Source organism: Haliotis asinina, chromosome 2 (assembly GCF_037392515.1).
Source record: "Haliotis asinina isolate JCU_RB_2024 chromosome 2, JCU_Hal_asi_v2, whole genome shotgun sequence".
NCBI classification, from domain to species: Eukaryota; Metazoa; Mollusca; class Gastropoda; order Lepetellida; family Haliotidae; genus Haliotis; species Haliotis asinina.
Genome location: NC_090281.1, coordinates 85903631 through 85926804, shown reverse-complemented (window position 1 = coordinate 85926804; position 23174 = coordinate 85903631). Strand labels below are relative to the sequence as shown.

General features: G+C 39.4%; 1 protein-coding gene across 1 annotated transcript; it reads right to left on the bottom strand.

Moving 5' to 3' along the window:
• Positions 1–1551: 1551 nt before the first annotated feature.
• LOC137274497 (uncharacterized) lies at positions 1552–21918 on the bottom strand. Its single transcript, XM_067807713.1, has 15 exons — positions 21767–21918; positions 19782–19869; positions 17690–17812; positions 14825–15081; positions 11700–13717; positions 10649–10885; positions 9499–10001; positions 9042–9133; positions 8328–8449; positions 7889–8025; positions 7056–7229; positions 5984–6176; positions 5416–5535; positions 3327–4460; positions 1552–3033 (listed from the first exon to the last, which is right to left on the bottom strand). Exons 2-15 carry the CDS (start codon positions 19802–19804, stop codon positions 2938–2940), a joined length of 5229 nt encoding a protein of 1742 aa, XP_067663814.1. The 5' UTR covers positions 19805–19869; positions 21767–21918; the 3' UTR covers positions 1552–2937.
• Positions 21919–23174: the final 1256 nt, after the last annotated feature.

Here is a 23174-nt window from a genome sequence, read left to right as displayed (position 1 = left end):
AAGTCACCTGATGTCACCTGATGTCACCAGATCTACAGAAGAATCATCCACATGGTATTTAGTATGGAAAGACCTATGACTAACTGAAGTACACCGACATGACATGCTACCATTTCCGATTAGATGAATTGTTTTAAAATACATAAATGTTGGCCATAAAAACATCTGAAAGAAACTGGGCAATAAATACTATAAACATATTGAAACAAAATGAAAATGCAAACAATTTTTAGCCCTGATCATAACAGGTGTTTTTTGATCAAGTTCATTTCCAAACAAACTGGGATTCCAGCAACATTGGAATGGCATGAACTTGATACAAAACAACACCTTTTTCTGATCAGGAGTTAAAACTTGTTTTGCGTTTTGTGTGTTTCAGAATACATGTATGTTGCATCACAAAGAGCCACTGAAACTATTTTAAATTTTAAAACATATTTTTTTAAAAGGAACTAAAAAGTACACATTGAAAACATGCAAGTTCATGATGCAGAAACATCCAAAACTGGAGGCACCAAGGACACTGAATGATAGACTAAACAAGCACAATTGTGCACTGTCAAAGAGTTAACAAGTGATTCTGTATACTGATTAACTATAAAATATAAATAGTATAAGACTAGAGTTTGGTTAAAACAACCTAATAAATACAGTTACAACAGTCTAAACAGAAGACCACACAACAAATATAAAATGCATATGATAAACTGGGGATTCCAATGAGGAAATATTCAGTTTCATCTCCCATCTGATATAACAACCTAAACTGGATAGGATCATGAATATTTCTGTGGATGTTTTTACTAAATGTCTGATCAGTCTTCATTAGAAAAAGAATACACATTCTTAAATATTCAGGACAATTCATGCCTATTTTGCTTTTCAGAATGTTCTAAAGCTCCAGATAAGCTAACTATTTGCATAATCTACACACCCTTTATCGCTACAAACCCAATAATTTGCGTAGTACAAAAATGCATCTAGAGGATGTGGTAAATCTGGTAAGCTATTTGTGAAATAATTACACAATCTGACTGAAAGCAGGCTTCATGTACATATGTGAAGTTCACTTCAGTGAAAGGTGTGCAACCTCTCACCTATTGTATATTATGGTGAGTGTAACAATTTTTTCAGCCCCATTTGTTGATATTTGATGAGTGGGGAATATAGATATTACAAAACTCACAAAGGCTTGAGACTTACAAACTTGGATCAGAAAATCTGTCATTCCCCATTATTTGTTAGTTATCGGCCATATCACTCCTGTAAGGTCATGTGACTCAAGGGATTGATAACTTAGCAAATATTATAAACAGATATTACTTGAAATACAAAACACTGCACTCATCAGTGGACATAATCAAAGAGAGGAACCAATGAGGGCTAAGGTATATTGAATACTTGCTGTATACTAGTAGTATACACTTGCAGAAACTTATCACTACCCACTGTCAGTGACAGAATGAAAGTACATACTCGATGGTTTGGGACTTTATATCTGGACACTGATGTTCAAGACGTGTACAACATAGAAAATATAGGCCATTATTATATAATAAAAGTTTTTATCTAACAAGCGACATAACTTTATATAACATTCAAAAGAGAATACTATTTTCAATTCGATGAATACAAATATTATCAACCTAAATCTGGTGTAAACTTCACACACACTATTCACAATACCGAATCGATGACAGTCATGATGGAAGACTTGGGCTCTAATTAAGGAAACAACCACATGAACAATTTGAGTTTTCCAAAGTGAATGTAAATATTGAAACAGTTTTACGTCAACCTCAACAGGAAGTGAGTAGCTACTCATTTACAGCATACATAACAAAGTCAATGAACACCTGATCAGTTTTCACATAACTGTAGTTAAATTCTCATGGCTGATATGTATAATGCAACACAAATTTCTTATTCAATGTTTGTGTGTAGTTTATCAGCAAGAATTTGTGTACTAATCAGTTATGAGCTATAAGCAATGACATAAATATGGTCCAAAGAAGTAACAACAATTTCACACAGATTTGCATCTTCTTATAACAGAATCATGAGACTTAATCCCTTGTGAAAAGCAATGCAATTCTGGCAAGAAAAGCGCTTCATAAACCATCTAGCCACCAACAGATTCTTACAACATAAGTCACACTGGAGATTCTTTCAAGTCACTGTGAGAAATGTGATCATGGCCTAGTATAGCTCAAATCAGATAAAATATGATACAAAATCATGTGGCCATAGAAACATCCCCGAGTTAAGGCAGGATAAATTATGCACCAGCTAGTACCCATGGTAACAATACGTATCCAAAAGTGTACCAGTAGAACCAGTCCTGTGATAATTAATTAGGAGTACAATAACTGGTGTTCTGTGTAGTAACTAAAACACAAGAATTGGTTGTTTCATATGTAACCAAACCGTATTATGTGGAACAGGGTTAGCCAACTGAATCATGAGTGCAGTGTTGGTCTCATGATTTTTCATGCTTTCAACAACTGTGCATCCCGTTTGCAAGTTGTCATGTTTAGGCTTTTGTTTAATAGACAAGGATGGGATTAGGAATCACACATGGTTTTGGATATGGCGTGTGACAAAGCTATCCATGGTCCAACTAAACATCCATTATGTTTCAACTTGTATGAATCATCTTCACATTGTGAATCCGGAACAGTAGTGCACTGATTCAGCGTTGTAGTATAGTGGAGAGTTATACAGAAATGACATAGCTTTGTGCTTGCATTCAGTGAATATGGAATAGAAAAAAAACAACACTGCCAGCTTTATTTCTACAGCTGCTGATGCAGTTGATACACTGATAAGGCAAGGCTTGTCCGGTTGTGATGTGTGCTGATTGGTGCTGACACTTGTATTAATGGCACATTATGACAATAGTCCAAGGATTCGAGGTGGTGTGTTGCTCTGGTTACCTCAATCATCTTGAGTGGACCAGCTTAAGTCAGAATGGGCATGGTCACAACTTGCTGAGAGATCCTCCCCCATTGCAAACCTTCGTTCTGACATGGCCTGCAATCATAAAAAAGAATAACTGAGTTAACAAACTAAACAATTTACCCATGATCTTTGTAAGAATGTCAACATATCTTCCAGTGGATGATGGAACCTGGGAATTTATCAAATTTTAAAGGAGATGTAATACCTTTGGCCATGTAACCTGCACAAAGTGATCATAGCACTAAGATGAATGTAACTCAGACTTATGACTGTTGTTGTGCTACTATTGCTTTGATGATCAGGACCCTGGAATGTTCAGGAGGGACAAATCCATGTTTACAAACAAAGACGTTAAGTGCACTTACATCTCTGAGTATCTCGGCTATGGAGGACAGGGTCTTGCCATTGACTTGGGCCAGATCCTCCAGCTGGTTCGGGTGGGGCTGTTGTGTTGACTTGAGTCTGCCTCTTTGTTTCTGTAGATCTGATGCACCCACAACAAACATAGCACTCCTCACAGGCTTTGGGGTGATTCTAGGTCTGACTGACCCCTTCTTTTGATCCCTCTCTCTCTTTAAAGGTTTAAGTTTTTGAGTTCGAGCTTCCAGTATTTGAGGAGTAAGAACAACATTTTGAAGTTTGTTACGCTGTTGATCTTCCTTTCTTGATTTGATCTTGACTGGATTTGATGGAGGTGGGAGGGGTGGCGGAGGTGGAGGTGCAGGCGGAGGGGGGATGTGGTCATGGGGGAAGTCTGGAGAAGTAGGAGATGCTGGAATGTTCTCGAAACTCCATGCCTCTCGACTCTTCCTAGGGGTGGGTAACTCAGAAAATTTGGACACAGCACTTTCTGGGGAGGATGATTGTCTCTTTCTCCTTGACCCAACCTGATCTTTGACTCTTCTTCTCTGCCTTGGGGAATCTGTTGTTGATGTCTTAGATATTTCTTGCAACAAAGCTGTTTTTATATCAATCTGGCAAGGCTTAACCTGGGGTGAAACTGGTGTCTTATCATGATCACTATCTTTCACATCAGTTTCATCTTCAACACTTTCTAAACTGAGTTTCTCAATTTTCTTTGTCAAACTAGAACTTGAGAAAGAAGCCACATCTTGACCAGACAACAATATATCCCGTTTGTGCTCCTGGTTGGAACGAGCAGATGTCACCCGGGAACACACAGGTGTGTTATCATCTGAGTTGTCTTTCTCTTCACTCTCCAAACTATCATCACTCATATCAGACGACTCATCAAGGTCTTCCTCAATCTCGGATGATTCAGATTCTGATACATCACTCAATTCTCCTTGACCTTGGGCTTGAGTTGTAACATCCAAGAGGCTGGCTAGCTTGGTTGACTCCAGAGTTGATGTCACAAGGGAGATGATGTTGCGTGTTGACTGAACGTCTTCTAGGGCTTCCTGGGGAACCCCTGCTTGCTGGAACAGAGCTCTCCAGTCAGGGGGGAAGGAAAGGCTCTCCAGTGTTGACAACACCTCCTGGAACAACAAGAACAATATATTATTAACTTTTCAGAGAGACACTGTAATATAGTGACCTGTAAAAAAGCAAGAATGAACAAAGGATACATGACACACAACTGAACAACATTCATGTTAATATGATAACCGATTTGGTATGTTTTGAGGGACCATACATAATTTATCACTAGGGAGGGCGATGAAATTTTTCAGGGGGAGTCATTCATTTTGTCCACAGAATATAGGGGGGGTCAGCTGTTTTGTACAGATATTTTAGGGGGGGGGGGGGGTCAGCTATTTTGCACATGGACAAAAGCTGTTGATATCACCCTTGATTCACAGTGGGGTGGGGGGGTGGGGGGTGGGTGTACTTGTTTTGTCCCAAGTATTGAAAGGAGGGCTACCAGATTTGTACAGAAAAAATATAAAAATCCTCATCGCAGCCTCCTAGTGATAAATTATGAACGGTCCCTAAGATAGCATATGGGTTGATGTGGTTTAATTAAGACACAGTAACTGATTTTGAAATTTCAGGATTGTTACAAGCTGTTCAACTGATTCAAACTAACTGGAAAATCTATAGTTAAACCTGGTGCATGATTATGTCTTGATTTCACCTTAATCATTATTCATTTTTTTCATTCTCAGGCAACACACTACTACATATTCATAAACTTTCAAGTATTGTGTATATTATACTTTGACTTGTCTTTATGTATACTTGTATACTATATTTGACAAAACGTTCCTTTTCATGATCCGTTTGAGCAGGAGAGCTTTCCTCTTTAAGATCAATTCATCACCATTTATTCTGTGGTCAGTCACACTTGTTTGTTGTTGTCCTATCCAAAACAACAAATTTACAGGTGTTAAGTAGTTAACATTTATATCACAATGTCTGATCATGCCAAATAGTCTTTTCTTGGATGATTTCTAATTGGCATCACAAACAGTACCCCAAGTGCCCACCAACCTTGAAGACTGGCCTTCGGGCTGGGTTGTTGTCCCAGCACCTGGCTATGAACCCTGCTAGCTCCACAGGACATTCTGCTGGAATATCTGGACGTTTGTTCAGTCTCACTTTCTCCAAAATCTACCAATAAATAATCCAAAGTTAAATCATCCTGCTACCTATTTCATCATAGGTATATAATCCTGGTTTATTCAGTATTTCAGAAGCATTACAACAGCAGACACCAGGAAGGAGCACCAAAAGTTATGAAAATTGTACCTGCATGGAACAAAACCTGTTGCTTGGTGTGTTAAGTTAACCTTTCAACCACTGGGCTAAACCAGTTAAGTCCTTTCACATAATGACCAGCTACAATCAGTAGATGTTTTTACACCAAGTACCTGTTCCTAAAGAAATCACCATGTGTTTCCACTATACTTTATTTGATGACTACGTATGTGAATCTGTTGCTAGATAAATTGTCCCAAGATGCTCTGACAGACAAATGTATCAGATTCCAGAAATATGTAGATGAATATCTGTAATTGATTCACTTGGCATACTGTCTGCAGCACTGCATGGAACCCACCTGGAACATGGAGCTCCCATCATAGGGAATCTCCCTGGTCAGCATCTCCCAAAGAATGATCCCAAAACTGTACACATCTGCTTTGGGAGTTACCTCCCCTGCCTGCAGTAGTTCTGGGGCCATCCAAGCTGGTGACCCTTGAATCTGCTCTTTCATCTTGCTGGCCTTGGCAGCATTCTGATCAGCTTCATGTCTGAGTAAGTACAGAGAGTGAGTGCGTGAGTAGGAGAGTGCTGTTGAGCATTGTTTCTCCACCATGGCACCTTCACCTAAGATCAGTGTGTTTCACTGCAGTCTGTTACCCACTCCATGCTGTTGTTGTTAATTTGCCCCAACAGTGTTCATATTTCTGATTACACTTTCTCAGTAAGACATAGATGCTACTACAGATTCCACACCAATCCCTCATAGTGCATCCCCTATATCTCCTGGGTATTGACATTCCAGTAAATCTCCACTGTACTCTGGATGTATCTATGGCTCAGCTCAATAATTTTGTTACCTCCCTTGGCTTGCTTTTTATCCAATCAGATGCTGGGGAGTTGAGCATCCCAATCATAACTCACTTTTGCTTTTTAAATTATCCCACTGCCCAAACAAATCATGTAGACATAACTCTGAGGTGCGGTAAATGGAGTTGCTGCATATAAGTTTCGGACCTGACAGTTTGTCTCCATGATTTACCCCAAATCTGACTCGCACTGCAAACAAACCTTCACAGCTGTGACTGCTATCTTTGTTGACACTGCCGAGGTCAGTTGTAAATGGCGGCTTAGCTGATTGGCTACTGTGAGACCATGGAGCCAGCCAAAGGCAGCCACAGATGCATCCAGTTTATAGACTGTAGATTTATCAGAAAGTATATCCTGGAGATACTGAGGATGCTCATAGTGAGGCATGCACCTAATTACCAAGTCTAGTCACACCTCTCAGATGAATTCCCCATGAGGCTGGATGATAGCAGATTTCAAAGCAGTTATGAAATTTAAAAGTTTTGTAAGGGAATATAAAAGTTGAGTCATCTTTGAAAAGAGTTTAAGAACATATTTTGCTTATGAAGAAGATAACATACTTGAGCTTTGAGAAGCCAAAATCAGCAATCTTGGCTCGGTCTCCAGTCCCAATGAGGACGTTCATGGACTTGAGATCAAGGTGGAGCACTGAGGGGCGATGGTTGTGAAGATACACCATGCCTGCTGCGATGTCTCGGGCTATCTGATAGTACTCAGCGTGATCCAGAGACTCTCTGAAAATGGAGGTCAAGGTCACAGGACCTAACTGGTTAGACATATTAATGATGAATTTAATAATTTTTAATAATACTTTATTTTTGTCTGACAATGGAATTCTTCTTGGAACAGTGAGGCATGCAGCATGGTCTAAAAACATTTAAGCAAGAAACACCATCACCTTAAACACACAAACAAAGGAGAATATAAGGATTAAACCAATGTATACTGTAAGAGACTTGTAGACAGATGCATTTAAGATTGTGGCAAGGTCTAACATTCATTTAGAAGTTTAATGCTAACAGATATAAAAGACATTGTAATTTCAAGGTGTTTATGGCAATGTTAAGGTCACAAACTGTGAGAATTTCATGGTAACTATATCGAATTTGGCAGGATACAAGAAGGTTAAGATCACATGATCTGGCAGAAAGTGCAACTTCAAAAGGTCAAACTGTAGATTTTGTGAGGAAGTGACATTGTCAAGTTGACAAATGTACATCTGTACAGATATATCAATGTTGAGAAGACAACATACAGTTTGGCCACACACAGCTATCTAAAGGATACAATATAGAGGTTAAGAGGATATTGCAAAGGCAAGAAAAAGACCCCTTGAAGAATTTGAACGCTATGTGAATCAGTCTGTCATATACTGAGACAGAGCAGTATGTACCTGTTAGGATTGTGCAACAAAGCAAAGAGGTTTCCTTTAGACATGTACTCCAGTACCATGATTGGCAGGCGTCGTGACGTAGACACCCCGATCAGCATGACGACCCGTGGATGTCGAAGATCACGCAGTAGGCTCACCTTAAAATAAACCCCATAAGTCAAAATATTTGTGAAGTGCTGATTGTAGCTCAGGTTATTTAAGTCACTGTTTTTTGCCTGTTTGATTCATTTCAGGTTACTGCCCTATAGCTGGGCTATTGCTGACAGCTCACTCAGAAGATTTTCTCTATCACTTAACAGATATCTCTAGTTATGTGTTGAATTTGAAAACAGAAGTGGTCAATCACTAACATAAAAAAAGAGCAGCTTGAAGTAGCCACCTACTTTAATCATGGTATGTAGACACCTCATATAAGGGACATTTTCAAATGTCATGTTACCTCTGCAGCAAAATAGTTCTTGTCTTGAGATGACAGTGGCACTCTAAGACGTTTGACTGCCACGTCAGCTCCCTGATAACGGGCTCGGTAGACTCGGGAGAATGTTCCTTCACCTATCAGATCTGGGAAAACAAATTTCATTAAGATCAATTGGGTCACATCTTCCTGAGACGAGGCAGGTAATAATGCATGTCCAGGTTCCCCTTGTCTTGCTCAACTAGAGTTTAAAGGCTCAAGTTAAGTAAGGCCAGCTGCCATTACAAATTTAATGTACCTTCTATGACTGTCCAATTAGATCCCACCTCTCATATCAATTGCATTTGCTTCAAACAAACTGGTGCACCCAGTCACAAGACCCGTCTATTTATTACACGCCCTACCTAGTGAGGTGCATCAGATCACATAAGCACCTTCATTAAAAATATATAAACATATGGAAAATATCTATCCATGCTTAAGTATGCATGTTTTGCTAATCCCGCAAGTGATCTTAGTCTGCAAAATACTCAATTGTTTAGGTAGGCAATGTACAGACTCACTGGGCCAGCCACAGTGTAACTTAGGAACTCCAATCTAGTTAACCATCAAGGGTTGAAACTTGATTTCCATAACTTATTAATTTCCTTGCCTACCGAATGCAATTGGGCCAAGGCTGGGGCTGAATAACTTATTTCCCCTAATCAAGGAAAACAATGGCAACAAGTCTTCTCTTACCTTCTTCCTGGTACTGAAGGTCTTTGTAGTCCAGTTCCGACTTTCGGACGGGGTCATTGTGCTGCAGACGGGTCAGTTCTGACTGGAGGTGCCTAGGTGGAGAAATAGCAACAGCATAAACGGATGGATGACAGGATAGATTAAAGCCTAGTCACAGAATATATATAATTTTGTTACTAACAAACTACACGTATAAACTGAGAAGGAGACCCAGGCAGACCAGAGATTCAGAACCTGAGGAAATCTCCAGTTGCTTCATTTAAGGCTTCAGCATTGTGAAGAAGGTTTGGCAGTAGGGAAAATAATATGTTTCAGGGACTGTGAGACACACTAGGTGACAAGAGTGTAGTGACACACATTATTCCATACTGGAGCGGTCTATGTAGTGAATAACTGCAAAACTCTTATTTTTTACTGGCAGTATACTATGACTGTTCGATATCTGTCCACATCTCACCTAATCTGCTTCCTGTGATCATCCTTTTCTTTCCTGATCTCATCTAACAACTCCCTCTTGCTCATTGACAAGGATGCAACTCCAGATGGCACTTTTGACCTTGAACTCTGACCTTGCTTACTGACACTAGCACTTGTCGATACATGCACAGGATCTTCTTTCCCTTTACATTTTACAGGCACTAGGTCTTTCACAAGGTCATGTAAGGCATCACCAGAAGGTTCTATTACTGCAGACTTCTTTACCGAAGTCGTTTTCATTTGTTTGGCACTTCTGTCTGAAGCAGGATTGTCTCTGGGACTAGATCGTTCTGGCAGTGTTACAAGTCTATGTGATTCAGTGTCAGATTTTGGACTAGAAACCTCTTCCGGAACCTGCTGCAACTCATCATTAGTTCGGGAAGCTAAACCCTTTTCAATCTCCTCCAACTGCTTTTGAAGGTCACGTACAATGTCAAGGGTAAGTTTTTGTTTATCCACAGATTTTCTTTGCAGATCCCTTATCTGAAAGAAACAAATACATCAAATAAAAAATTGACAAGTTCAAGGATATAATCAAGCACCAGAAAGACCCATCTATCCATTATCATGACTAACACAACCTGCTATCTTGTCTCTGAAAAACAAATATTTTCTTAACGGTATTAAAAAAACATTATTAGTATTGGAATGTTGATATTATGACCACTGTTTTGTAACCAATTTGTCACTACAAAAGGTCTTTCAAAAGCTGTCCAGGAGCTCTTTACACATAGCACTATGGTGATCGTAAGTCACTAAGCTAGCCCCAGTGCAATGCTAAAGAATGGGAGTGAAGGTTAACCTATAAATGTTGCTTCATGAAAGGAGCCCCAGAGTTGCAGTTTCATACAGTGAATACAAAATGGCACAGAATCATAGCAGCATCAATGGTGGGGCCTGGACATGTCATCCAAAATTTCATCATCCAGTACGAACAGCAGCGAAGTACAGATGACAGATGATGCCAACACTGACAGAAGCTCATGACAACTAAACTGATCATCCAAAACAATGTCAAATTTGCTTATGGATGAACCAGCATCAGCATTACGAACATCATGAAGTGTGCGTACACATTTTTATCAATAATAGAACAAGAGGATTGAATGTGAGATGATTACACTCCTCACCATTAAGTCGACGTTTCTAATTTTCTCTCTAGCACTAAGAGGCGTTTCAGGTGTAGAGTTGTCTCCCTTCCTGGGAGAAACCGAAGTAGGAATTGGTCTTGCTTCCACTCTGATTGGGAAGTTATCGTTGATGGTGTCATGGGGTGAGATTTGATTGGTCTCCTTCTTGCCTGGATCAGGCGGCAAGGAGAAGAACTCAAGGGGGTCCTGGTCTGCTTCCAGACGCCTGGTTGATAACTGGAATTGGAAAGGTATTTGACACAATATAATACACACTTGATTACTGGGCCCGGGCACAATAATAAACAAGGCTAAAACGGAACAGGTGACATGATTAAGATGATTGGTCCCAGTTTGTGTACTGTTTAATGCAATATTTCAGATGTATATCATGGTAGTCGTATATTATGTAATGTATGGCATCAAACTGTGTCTGAATGAGAATAGTTTTAATAGATGCCAAAATTACATGGTCATCATAAGATTCATGCATGTAAATTAATGAAAGCTGTAATTAAACGAAATCATGAAAAATACCAAAATTAAAAGCAAAATCATGTGTAGACAAGACAATCCAGTGAGTGACATCATCAGCATCAAATGACTAAATCTTTATGATGTTTATCAACTAAACTCCCAATCCCCTTCTTACAAAAAGCATGGATTGTTGAAGACCATGCTACCTGGTTACTGTGTACTAATACAGGTAATCAAGATGCATCACCATGCCTATCTCAAGCCCATTTCTAGTGTGTCACACTGGGATACTGCTGGAATATTGCTAAAGGCAGCATAAAACAATACTCACTCACTAACACAAGCTTATACATTACACTGTTGCAAATGATTTCTGAAGACATTTAATATTTCTGATATATCCTACTTTAACACAGGTCATGATAATCACTTCGTTATTCAATACAAAGTGAAACTTTACCACAACATCTTCTGTTCTCAAATCAACTTTGTGAGTACTATTTCATGGAATGAGAATACATTTATGTATCTTAATCTTTCTTCCATTTGAATACAGGATTAACTGGATATTCACCTGCATCGATCCCTTGCTGTCCAGTTTTCCTCTCCCAGTGTGCTTGGCGGCCATCTTGTCTCTCCTCTTACGTCTGCTCTCTTCCAATCGCTGTTGCTGCAATGTTTCCTTCTTTGTTTTGGTCTGAATGTCTTCCCGCTTCTGAGCTGCAGCAGAAATCCCTGCTTCTGCTTGTTTCTTTAAAACATCTAAAGGTCTTCCCTTACTAGACTTTGCCCTGCTGACTTTCGCTCTGCCATCCGTACTGTCCTCTCCAGCAGTCGTCTGCTTACCACTAGGTAACTTCTTAGGCACAGACTGCACAGACTTTTGGCGTATGAGTTGTCTACCCCTGGTTGAACCATCACTACTTAAACTCCTTTCCCTGTCATACTGTACACGCGACGCAGAAGAGCTTCTCTGAAGTGGCATCCTTTGTTTACGAGTCACTCCTTTTGATTCATTTACTGATGACAGTTTTGTTTCTTTCTGTGACTCAAGATAATTTTTTCTGTCCACTGGTGGTTTCCTGTCCAAGTCATGTTTCTCAACAACAGGATCAGTTCTTTTCTTTTCTGATGCTATGAATACTTCCCTTTCTGACTGTTCCATAGACAAAATCTTCACATTCTGTTCCCTGAGTTTTTTCTTTATCTCATCCTTTCCTTCCTCCCCAGCAAATACAGAAAAATCAAATTCATCCTTTCCCACCTTCTTCTGTAATCTCCCTCTTCTTTCATCAATCATCTCTGTGGGGTTCTGTTTCAGGCTCAACCCTACAGCCGCTAGCAATTCATCCACTGTCATGTTAGCTGAAGGAGGAGATGACTTGAGGGCTGACACAGCTCGAAGGATCTTGTTAACAGGTCCAACAGCTGTGATACCCATCTGGTTCAACTGTTCAGCTGTTAAATCCTTCAGTGTCTCCATATCAATCTCATTCTCAGCAAAAACCTTGATGTACCGACTACACTCCCTGAGTCCCAGATCTTGTATCCAGGCCATAACATCCTGGTCACATACTATCTTGTTCCCTGTTGAAGAGTCTATAGATCCATTTGGTGCGTTAAAAGAAACACTTATGCCTCTATTCTTCAAGTCCATCATTCCTCCTAGAACAGGAGTGTCTGAGATGTCGTCTGATGGTAAAGGACAGTGAGGTCCTCCTCCAGCATCACCTGCATTGTGAAGTGAGGCCAACCATGTGTCCCTCTCAAAACATGCTCCCCCAAACTGAAAATCATCCCATCGGTCGGGAGTGGTCTCAAGATCTGAACTGTAATCACTTGTCAGGACGTCCCTTGATTTTGGATTGGTGGACACAGAAGTATCCTTCATATTCACCCTCTCCACTTCATTTACAGTAAGCTTTACTTCATCACATTTAGACTTATTCACATCCTTTGTTCCTTTTGCCTCTTCTGTTTTACCACCCACACCATACTTTAAGTTTTGTTTGTTCTTCTTCATCTCTTTGTGGTCTGTATTATTTCTATCCTGTGCACTTTTCGTCTTCTTAACAGGGGTCTCATAAGTCTTTGAATTACTGCCTGCAACCATATTGATATAATCCTCCAAAGGAGCTTGAGCAGCCTGTCTGGAATCTCTAGCACGTCTACTGGCCTGTCCTGAAGGATTCACCACACTTTTTTCGGATGCATGAGCTTTAGATCCAGTCATCATCTCCTGTTTACAAGGGGTCTGAGACGACAGGTGGTCAACAAGCACCTGCTCTACCATGACATCATCATGAGGGTCTGGAGGGGGAGGCCTGTGGATGACACTAGCACTGACTTTCTGAAGAACTTTATGTTTGAGACTGTCGATCTTCAGAGGATCAGTAGGAAACAGTTCACCCTCTACATTTGCAGAACCTTCCTGAGTCAGCTTCCCTTCCAAGATAGTATCCTTTGCTCTGGACATGGTGGGCTGTTTTGTATCAACAGAAGAGACAGACTCTTTTGAAGAGTTTCCCCTGGCTGGCAGATGACTAGATGACATTTTCCCTGATACAGGTCTCAAAGAAGTCTTTTGTTGCTCTGAAAGTAGGATGGATATATCTGAATATTACAAAGTGCCAATATGTCTTATCTTACCTCACAGATATATGTCCCTTTCTGATTGGCTGATCACTGCTCTAATATTTTCGATGTAACATCTGGTACTTCATTGTAGTAATTCCTTATCATGAATAACACTGAATCATGTCGGATGTACAGGAATTACCAACGTTTTGTGACTGCAAATCAATAGAAGGGTGATAACTCTAAATCTGTTTTTTTTTGTCATCTGTAATATATATCAAAGACTAGAAAAAGTTTTATACTCATGCCTCAAACAATTCAAAATTAACGTTGAGGTGTTCGGTAAGATAAATATGTTGTTCACTGGCCTCATCGGTTAATGTGCCTTCTATGTTTTATCTATGAGGAAGGATGGAGATGGCACTGCACAGGTTAGAGAATAAATAACTTTCTCGGCACCTGTGCACATGCTTCTTGAACACCTAGCTGCCCCTTTTTCTGCACTCCTCCCCCTTAACAAACAGTGAACTGTGTGAAGATTTAAATGATAGTTTGTTAAATAACTTTTTTTTGACAAATATTCTGCAAAAACCTCACAGACTTGCTAGGATGTTTTGATTATGATCAGCATTTCACTGAATGTGTTATGTTTATTAGTTTTCAAGCTAGACTGCAATTCACTGGTCTGCTTTTGAGCCAAACAGACTATAGTTGTGAGAAAACATTTATTTATACTGCCATGATTTCCTTCCCACATTATATTAAAACAAGATCGGCAGCAGTGAAAAAGCTGGACACATCGGTGAATAGCTAATTAAGTATCATAATTAAGTTTGTTTCATTAATTTAAAAAAAAAGGCTGAGCAATGTTGTAAATAATACTAAAATATGGTGATGACTGTGTGCTAGCCAGTATTACTCAGACATTTTCAAATTTGTTTTTAAATTACAAGCATAATGTTCAAAACAAGTAAAGCAGTCCATCCATTCCTCTCATATAACAATAAATGATCTGTCAGACATAACTGGTTAAATATGGTAATATGAAAGAATCAACTGGGCCTTAGTTTCATTTGAATAGTTTATTTTTGGATATAGTTTGCTTCCTGTCTCATGACTTACCCTTCTGTCTTCGGTTATTCCTCTTTAGTCTGGCTGATGACCTTATTTGATGAACACTTCCAACTTTAACCAACTGTGGATCCTTTTCCTCATGTTTACCTGGAGTTCCTTGCCTGCCAACTCCCCCAAATGACACATCCCCTTGCACCACTGACACATCCTCCAGACTGTACCTCTCCTCCAGGTCTTTGCTGGACTTATAAGTCCTCAGCCTGCCCTGTCCACCATGCTCCCACCTTGACCCACCCACCTCCTTCCTGTAGGGACAATGTAGAGAATATCATCCCAGAGTTATTGGATATCAAACATATCGCCTACAGTTGATATGTAAAAGAGAAAACATGGCTCCAAGGTTTTGGTAGACAATGTAAAACCGGAATAAGAGGGATTTCCCAACCCCGATGATTTTACATTGTCTACCAAAAACGAGGAGAAGTTTTATCTCTAAGACACTAGTATATACATTATCTCTAAGACACTAGTATATACATTATCTCTAAGACACTAGTATATACATTATCTCTAAGACACTAGTATATACATTATCTCTAAGACACTAGTATATACATTATCTCTAAGACACTAGTATATACATTGTCTCTAAGACACTAGTATATACATTGTCTCTAAGACACTAGTATATACATTGTCTCTAAGACACTAGTATATACATTATCTCTAAGACACTAGTATATACATTGTCTCTAAGACACTAGTATATACATTGTCTCTAAGACACTAGTATATACATTATCTCTAAGACACTAGTATATACATTATCTCTAAGACACTAGTATATACATTATCTCTAAGACACTAGTATATACATTATCTCTAAGACACTAGTATATACATTATCTCTAAGACACTAGTATATACATTATCTCTAAGACACTAGTATATACATTATCTCTAAGACACTAGTATATACATTATCTCTAAGACACTAGTATATACATTATCTCTAAGACACTAGTATATACCCTCCATAATGGATAATTACAATGTTGATGATCATTTAATGAAGCTACATAACAATAACTGAAGCGCACATAAAATCAATTTAATGACAGTAACTATGAATAGATAATTCAACCCCACCTCCTTCGACAACCAGGTGGACATGGGGTAGAGCATGTGCTTACAAAACTGAGAGTTGCAGTTCCAGTGTTGCTAAGGAAAACATTTGCACTTTGAGCTTAATCTTGAAGAATATTTTTCAATTGATTTCAATCACATATATATCATTTGAATGTTGATGTTCATATAGTTAGGAAAAGATGATTGCAGAAAGTACAACCCAAGAAGACGTGATTACACGATGCCATTTAGAAAGTGGTCAAATGCAACATATGTCATATGTCGTGGAAGTCGCGGTGGCTGAGCGGGCTAGGCGGCTGACTTTGTGTGCTGGCGATTAGGTGCCTGACTCTGAGGGTGCGGGTTCAAATCCCGGATGGGACTCAACCGAAAAAAGTACTAGAATTTGTACTTTACTAAGAAAGTGAAATCCCAAATATGACATATGTTCCAAGAAGACGTCTTACTAACGAAAAGCAAAACCTGGGTAGAGGTCTTACTAACAAAAAGTAAAACCTGGGAAGAGATCTTATCAACGAATTTAAGTAAAACCTGGGAAGAAGTCTTTCTAACGAAAAGTAAAACCTGGGAACAGGTCTTACTAGTGGAAAGCAAAAACCTGTCCCTACAAAACAAAAACCTCATATGCAGTTATTCTGGGAAAACTAGAGATAACCTTATATATAGTGAGAAGCACACTTCAGGTTTATATGGAGAATCTCACAAGTGAGTCTCCTGATATCAAATACAGTCATGCTCCACTTATCCGAACCTCAGATATCCGGTCAACTCACCTTCCAAACGAAAATTCCTTAAAACGAATTCACAATGTTAGTCACCTATCCGGAAATACGGTTTCCGTAACCTTATAGTGATTTTCACATACAAAACACTAAATTATGTGCATTTTTGTCTTGTATATCTGGATGGCTGAGCACATGTATGTTTACACACGCGATTACCGAGGACCTCACGTGCCATAACATGAAAGAAGTCGGCATGAGAAGATGAACTACCTCTGAGTAGCAAGGTGACACTGAGTTAATTTTGAGGCGTGTCAATTTGTGGGTCACTATAACTGCATGAACAGGTATGAGACATTTTATGTACGCACTGATATTTGTTTATGTGTAATCAATAAAGATGAAGTCTGATGCCTACTATGTTCATTTCTTTGTACATATGGCCCGTGGTTCAGATATCCGAAAATTTGCTTATTCGGACAATTTCAATAAAAACACAAGTGTTCCTATAAACGGATAAACGAGTTGGGAGGGGTTAAAACTTCCATCTTGCCATGGGGTTTTTTATTGGCAACTGTGGAAACATATTTGCTATCAAATGCTGTGAGGGTAAGACTCATCCAAAATGATTCTCCTAACTTTGTCAAAAGACAACTATTGTAGTAATAGGTACAGCTTACCTTTGATCATTACTGTATTGTATAAAATTAGTGTTACATTCCAACGTGAAAACAACTGCTACAAACTTGTGGTCAGATATTGTCATTACTGAATATTGTCAAATAATGTTTTACTAATGAAGACGTGAAGCAGCATTAACACCAGTACATCCCAAAATATGACTGAACTGACATGAACCTGATAATGTTTCCCACATCGCATATGATACTTAAAATATTAATATTCAGACATAATGTAATTACAGCCTCTATTTATTGACTCTAGAAAACCTCCACATCTGTCGACCCCAGGAACCTAAGGATGTTAAACTGTTTTTAAGCATCATGTTGGAGATCTAAACAGACATGTTCAGTGAACCCACCTGAGGGTGGTCCGGAGACTGGCCTGGTCCGAGTTATGGATGTGTTTGTGTAGGAGCAGCGCATCTTCCAGCTCCTCAATCTCGCGCTCCAGCTTCTTGTTCTCACATTGGAGGCCAGTTCGTCTGTGGACAGAAGTTGCATCACATGGCAACAGTGAGTTCCAGTGCGTATCACATAGGCCTTATGACAGTTTTGTAATATACTACCGACAGAAAATAAGGGAACCAAGAAATTGAATGTAGATGACTTTGACTGTGACAGGGTCCGTTATCATGGCGTATCTCCCAAACACAACATCCAATGACAATGGAATTTCGCATAATGCATGCCCAGCATGTGCTACACGTGCATACAGAAGTTAACTCCTGTAAATGTACTGGAGAAGTCGCAATCACTAATGCAATAGAGATTGACACTTACTGACAGAAATGCCTCAGTGAAGAAACAAAATGGAGAATTGTGGGGATAATAGAGGGGGGGGACATCATTATGTGAAGTTGCCCTGTAGATGGGTAAATCAAAAAGTGTAATTTCACGCCTGTGGGATAAGTACCGTCAAACGGGTGGGGTTACAACGAGACCTGGGCGTGGTAGACCAAAATCAACGACACCACGACAGGATCGTCTCATTACGTTAATTGCTCTACGCGATAGGTTTAAATCGGCCCCTGCCATCAATAGAGAATTCCACACACTCACTGGAAGACGCATTTCAACCTCAACCATTAAAAACCGACTCTATCAAGCTCGTCTGAAAGCAAGACAGCCTTTTAAGGGTGTCACCTTTTCAGCTCACCATAAGCGCCAAAGATTGGCATGGGCTAGGCAGCATCAGGGATGAGCTATGCGCCACTGGCGTTACACCATGTTCTCTGATGAGTCAAGGTTTTGCCTACGATTCACAGATGGCAGAAAACATTGTTGACGTCGGAGCGGGGAGCAATATGCCAGAGCAGCAATTCTTGACCATGATCGATATGGGTGGTGATACGAGTGTCATGGTGTGGGGTGGGATTACACATGACAGACGATCAGATTTGGTCATCATTAACGGAGCCATGACTGGTCAGCGATACGTTGACCAAATATTGCGTCCTGTTGTGGCTCCATTGGCTAGCGTTATCGGCCGAAATTTTGTATTCCAAGATGATAATGCCAGACCACATCGGGCCCAAATTGTCTCCGCTTATCTCCGACAAGAAGGTATCCAGACATTGGACTGGCCCTCTAAGTCTCCAGACCTGTCCCAAATTGAACAACCTGGCCTAGCTTGGTGCAGCTCTCCAAGAGGAATGGCGGGCAATACCACGGGCAACCATCCGGAAATTGATTAACAGCATGCCATCAAGGTGCCGTGAATGTGTTGCCCAACATGGTGGACACACCAGATATTGAACTTGACGCCTAAAATTGATTTCGTGGATATTTAAAGCAGTTTCAAATTCGCTATTATTTCATTAGTTCCCTTATTTCTTGTCGGTAGTATATACTGAGGTAAAAAATAAGGGATCACTTTTTTCCAGATTTCTTCACAAGCTATGTGATACAAAGCTAAGGGAACACTTGTGCTTTCATGTGATAACTTATTTTTCTCCCTAAGTATATTTCTGCAATATTGCCTCACTTGGAGAATTTGCAGTATCTTCATGCAGAGAGGTATGGAATCAGAGTAAACCATGTAATTTTAATGAAATTTAACCCAACAATGGACTCATATTTAAAAGAAAAACATCCTGTGTAGGAAAATCAGAGGTACATAACAACATTATAATAGCTCTAGATTGATCACATACACATACCAGTATGTTTGCCTCCATTCTACCAAAACCATGTTCTATTCTACCATAACCGCATTGTTAAGATTTTTAAACAATCCACACTGTGTTGGACAATTAGAGGTATATAATGTGATTATATACCCCTGAAGGACTTATATTAACCGATCGAAACCCAGAATTATCAATATTTTGTCGCTTTGTGATATGAAGAAAAGATAAGTTGAGTCTTCTTAACTTTATTTGAAAAGTTATAATCAAGTACTGATAAGTACTGAGCATTGTGAACGTTTTTTCATGCTAAGAAAATAATTACCTCTTATCAGTCTTCTTAGACATTGTTCCTTACATCAGGACAGGTTGGTTGCCATGGTTATATTCAAATATGTTTAACCACTGGTGATCTGTGAATGAAAAATATGTAATTGGATGTCACTTAGTTTCTGCAACAGAATTATAAAATAGATCAGTCTGCAGAACACAGTGAATGAGTTAGTTGGCTTAATGCTGCTGAGGGCAGTACTACAGTTATATCACAGAAATATCCACTCAGTGTGAGAGGAAACATCTTGTGCATGAACCAATAGTGTAGGTAACTGTGTAACCAGTACTTCGTACAGCATTACTACTAAAGGTGCTAAAGACCTGGTTAAGAAAATTGTTTTCTCAGCAATAATCCAGCTATATGGTGGTGGTCTGTAAATCCTCATAAATAACTGAATCTGGACCAGACATTCCAGTGATCAACAGCATGAGTATCAATCCACACAATTGGGTACAATGACGTGTCAACCAAGTCAGCAAGCCTGACCATCTAATCTCATTAGTTGCCTCTTGATACAAGCAAGGGTAGCTGAAGGCCAGTTCTAATCCGGATCTTCAAGGGCACTGGGTAAGAAGAAAGGTCCCTTGAAGTATTGGTTTGGGTGTTCAGAATCAGTGAGTTGGGTGGTAATACCTCAATTACAGGGATTAATGCTCAATGTCAATCACTCACTTGTCTGATCCAGCGTCTATTACTGTGTTAGGCACTGCTTGTCAACTATCCAACTAGTCTGTGGCTTTTTTCAGATAAATATTTTAGGAAAACAATTAGAATAAGGGAGAAAAAGATAGGTATGTCTTAGACTAATGAACTAATGGTTGTGTTTGTCCCTTCATAACTTTTTACAAATCCGGGAACTCAGCCCACTATGAACTGCCAACCACAGTTTTCACACGGGAGGGCTTTTGCCCACAATATAAATTTTGGCCTACATATTTAATAATGTATACTTTTTCATATAATGTTGAATTAGGGTGGTGGACAAAATATTAATACTGTGGACAAAATTCTATCCCTGTGATAGGCAGAGTTCCTGTGGGCAAGGTTCCGTACGCCAGAATTTACACACCTCTACCATACAGCCGGAAACAAGATAGTTGGGTTCTTCATAATAACGACATGATACAGGTGTAAGGAGAAAGGCTTCTTGGTATGTGTTCGGTTCACCTGCTTGCTATATAACTGCTCGGGAACATGTTTACCTCAAGCTAACCATGCTATGCAAAAGGAACATCTGTTAGTATAATATAATTTTATAACCATGTCAATTACAGATATTACAAAAACAAAAATATTTAGGGACTCCACACTTTTGGGTACAACAACATGTGTCAACCAAGGCAACGAAACAACTGATAAACATCATACTGGACTCCTGCACCAGTATGCACCAACATGTGGGGCATTTTTCATGGGAAGAACATAGCCTGACATTGGTGATCAGCAGCATGAGTCTCATTTCCTCTGTAATCTGATAACTCCTGTCAAGTATCAACTATCTTCAGCCAAAATCAATATCCCGTGCTTAACATTATTAAAATCAACATTAAACTTTGAAAATTGGCATATTTTGGGATCAAATAGGATCAAAATATGTGAGATATATATTTCCTAGTCACAGATTAAACTATTTAGACAAGAAATACCATATATACCTAATATTATTTATACATCATGCTCTATCGGTATGTATGTATCTGAGGAAACAAAGCTTCACTGACAGTACACGCTTAACGTCTAATAACGGGCATGGCATATAATTCATACGTAAACTATGTCATACATATTAGCAGCAGCTGTATATATTTTCCATAATTTCTTGCACATGGCATAAAAGCTTGCAATAGTACAACAATGTGTGAAAGGTTATCAGCCTCAACTGCCAAGTCGGACTGGTTCAGTCGTTGACAAGTATTGACTTGACGTCTCGCTATGTTCAGTCCACACATATCACTCCATGGTGCTATTTCACCTACCTTGTTGATATTTACCAACGAACACACAGTATGTCCCTTCAACCACACTTTACGTGAACCTAATATTGAGGCAATGATGTCAAACTAGATGCTCCCGTTATTTCGCATCCGAAGAATGTTTCCAATGTACACAACAGGTATATTGAAAGGGACGTAACCCAATAACGTGTCTGTAGCACACCACTAAACAAATCTTACAAGCAGAATTTCTGCAATTTCTCATCCCATCTTAAAATTAAAAAATGATGGTAATTTCCGATGTATCTATATACAAATATTGGAATGAAATCAAAATATCTGAATCGTTAAAACTATTTCTGAAGAGGCAATGAACACCATTTCACAAGCAGGCCAACCTGTAACGGGATCTCTTTGAATGGTTCTGAATACGTAACAAAAAGAACATTCGTCAAAGCTGCACTAATGCGACTCAGACCGAAGGAATATGATTTAAGTAGAGTCATATTTTAAATATTTTACACATGTTGCAGTTAACCACTGCATGTCTATTCATTTATACACGCAAACAAACAACGGTGAAAACCAACAATTACTTGGATATTGAGCGAGCATTTTTCTGACATGAAGACTAGATACAAATCAGCCTAAAACAACAACTCAAGACATGCCACGTTTATCTTAACGCCCCTAAGCTACATTTTTGCTATTTCACTGTAAACCTGACACACCTGTGCATTATCACCTGTACCCCACCTGTAATCACCTGCAGTATCTCGCAGCATCTGCCACACTGCTCGAACTGATTAACACCAAAGCGCCTTGTTTCAAATGTTACTTATAATTAATGCAAAGAGACAATCCAGCTTTCCATTGATTTCTCCTGCCGACTAAGTTGGGGCAGATTCATTGGACTGCCGCTGTGGAAACAGTGGTGTGTCAGATGGGGAGTTCGGGGTGTGGGTGTTCGGTGCGTAGTGGGTGGGGAAGGCAACGGCGTTGTCTGCACATTCGTACATCATATATTGTGGGAAAGGTACTGATTGGAGTGAGTGAGTTTAGTTTCATGCCACTTTTAGCAATATCACGGGGAGGGATAACGAGAAATAGGCTTCACATATTGTATCTATGTGAGGAATCGAACCCGGGCCTTCGGTGCAACGAGAGAAGGTTAAACCGCTAGGCTATCCCACCGACCCAGTTCTCAATAGAAAAATATACTAAAGTAAAAGATTGTTATAGCATTAGAATTATTGCATCAATGCATGCATCAGAAATGCTCAGTCTGAGCTGGCGGGCAAAGAAAGTATACACCTGAAGATTAGATTTGAACCCAAAACTTTATATGTTCTCAAAAACCTTTTCTAGGGTGAAAGCAGCCACCGAAACAGTACCAATGTAAGGACCAAAGCACAAATGTAAATGCTTGTATTGTGTTTGTATCCTGATT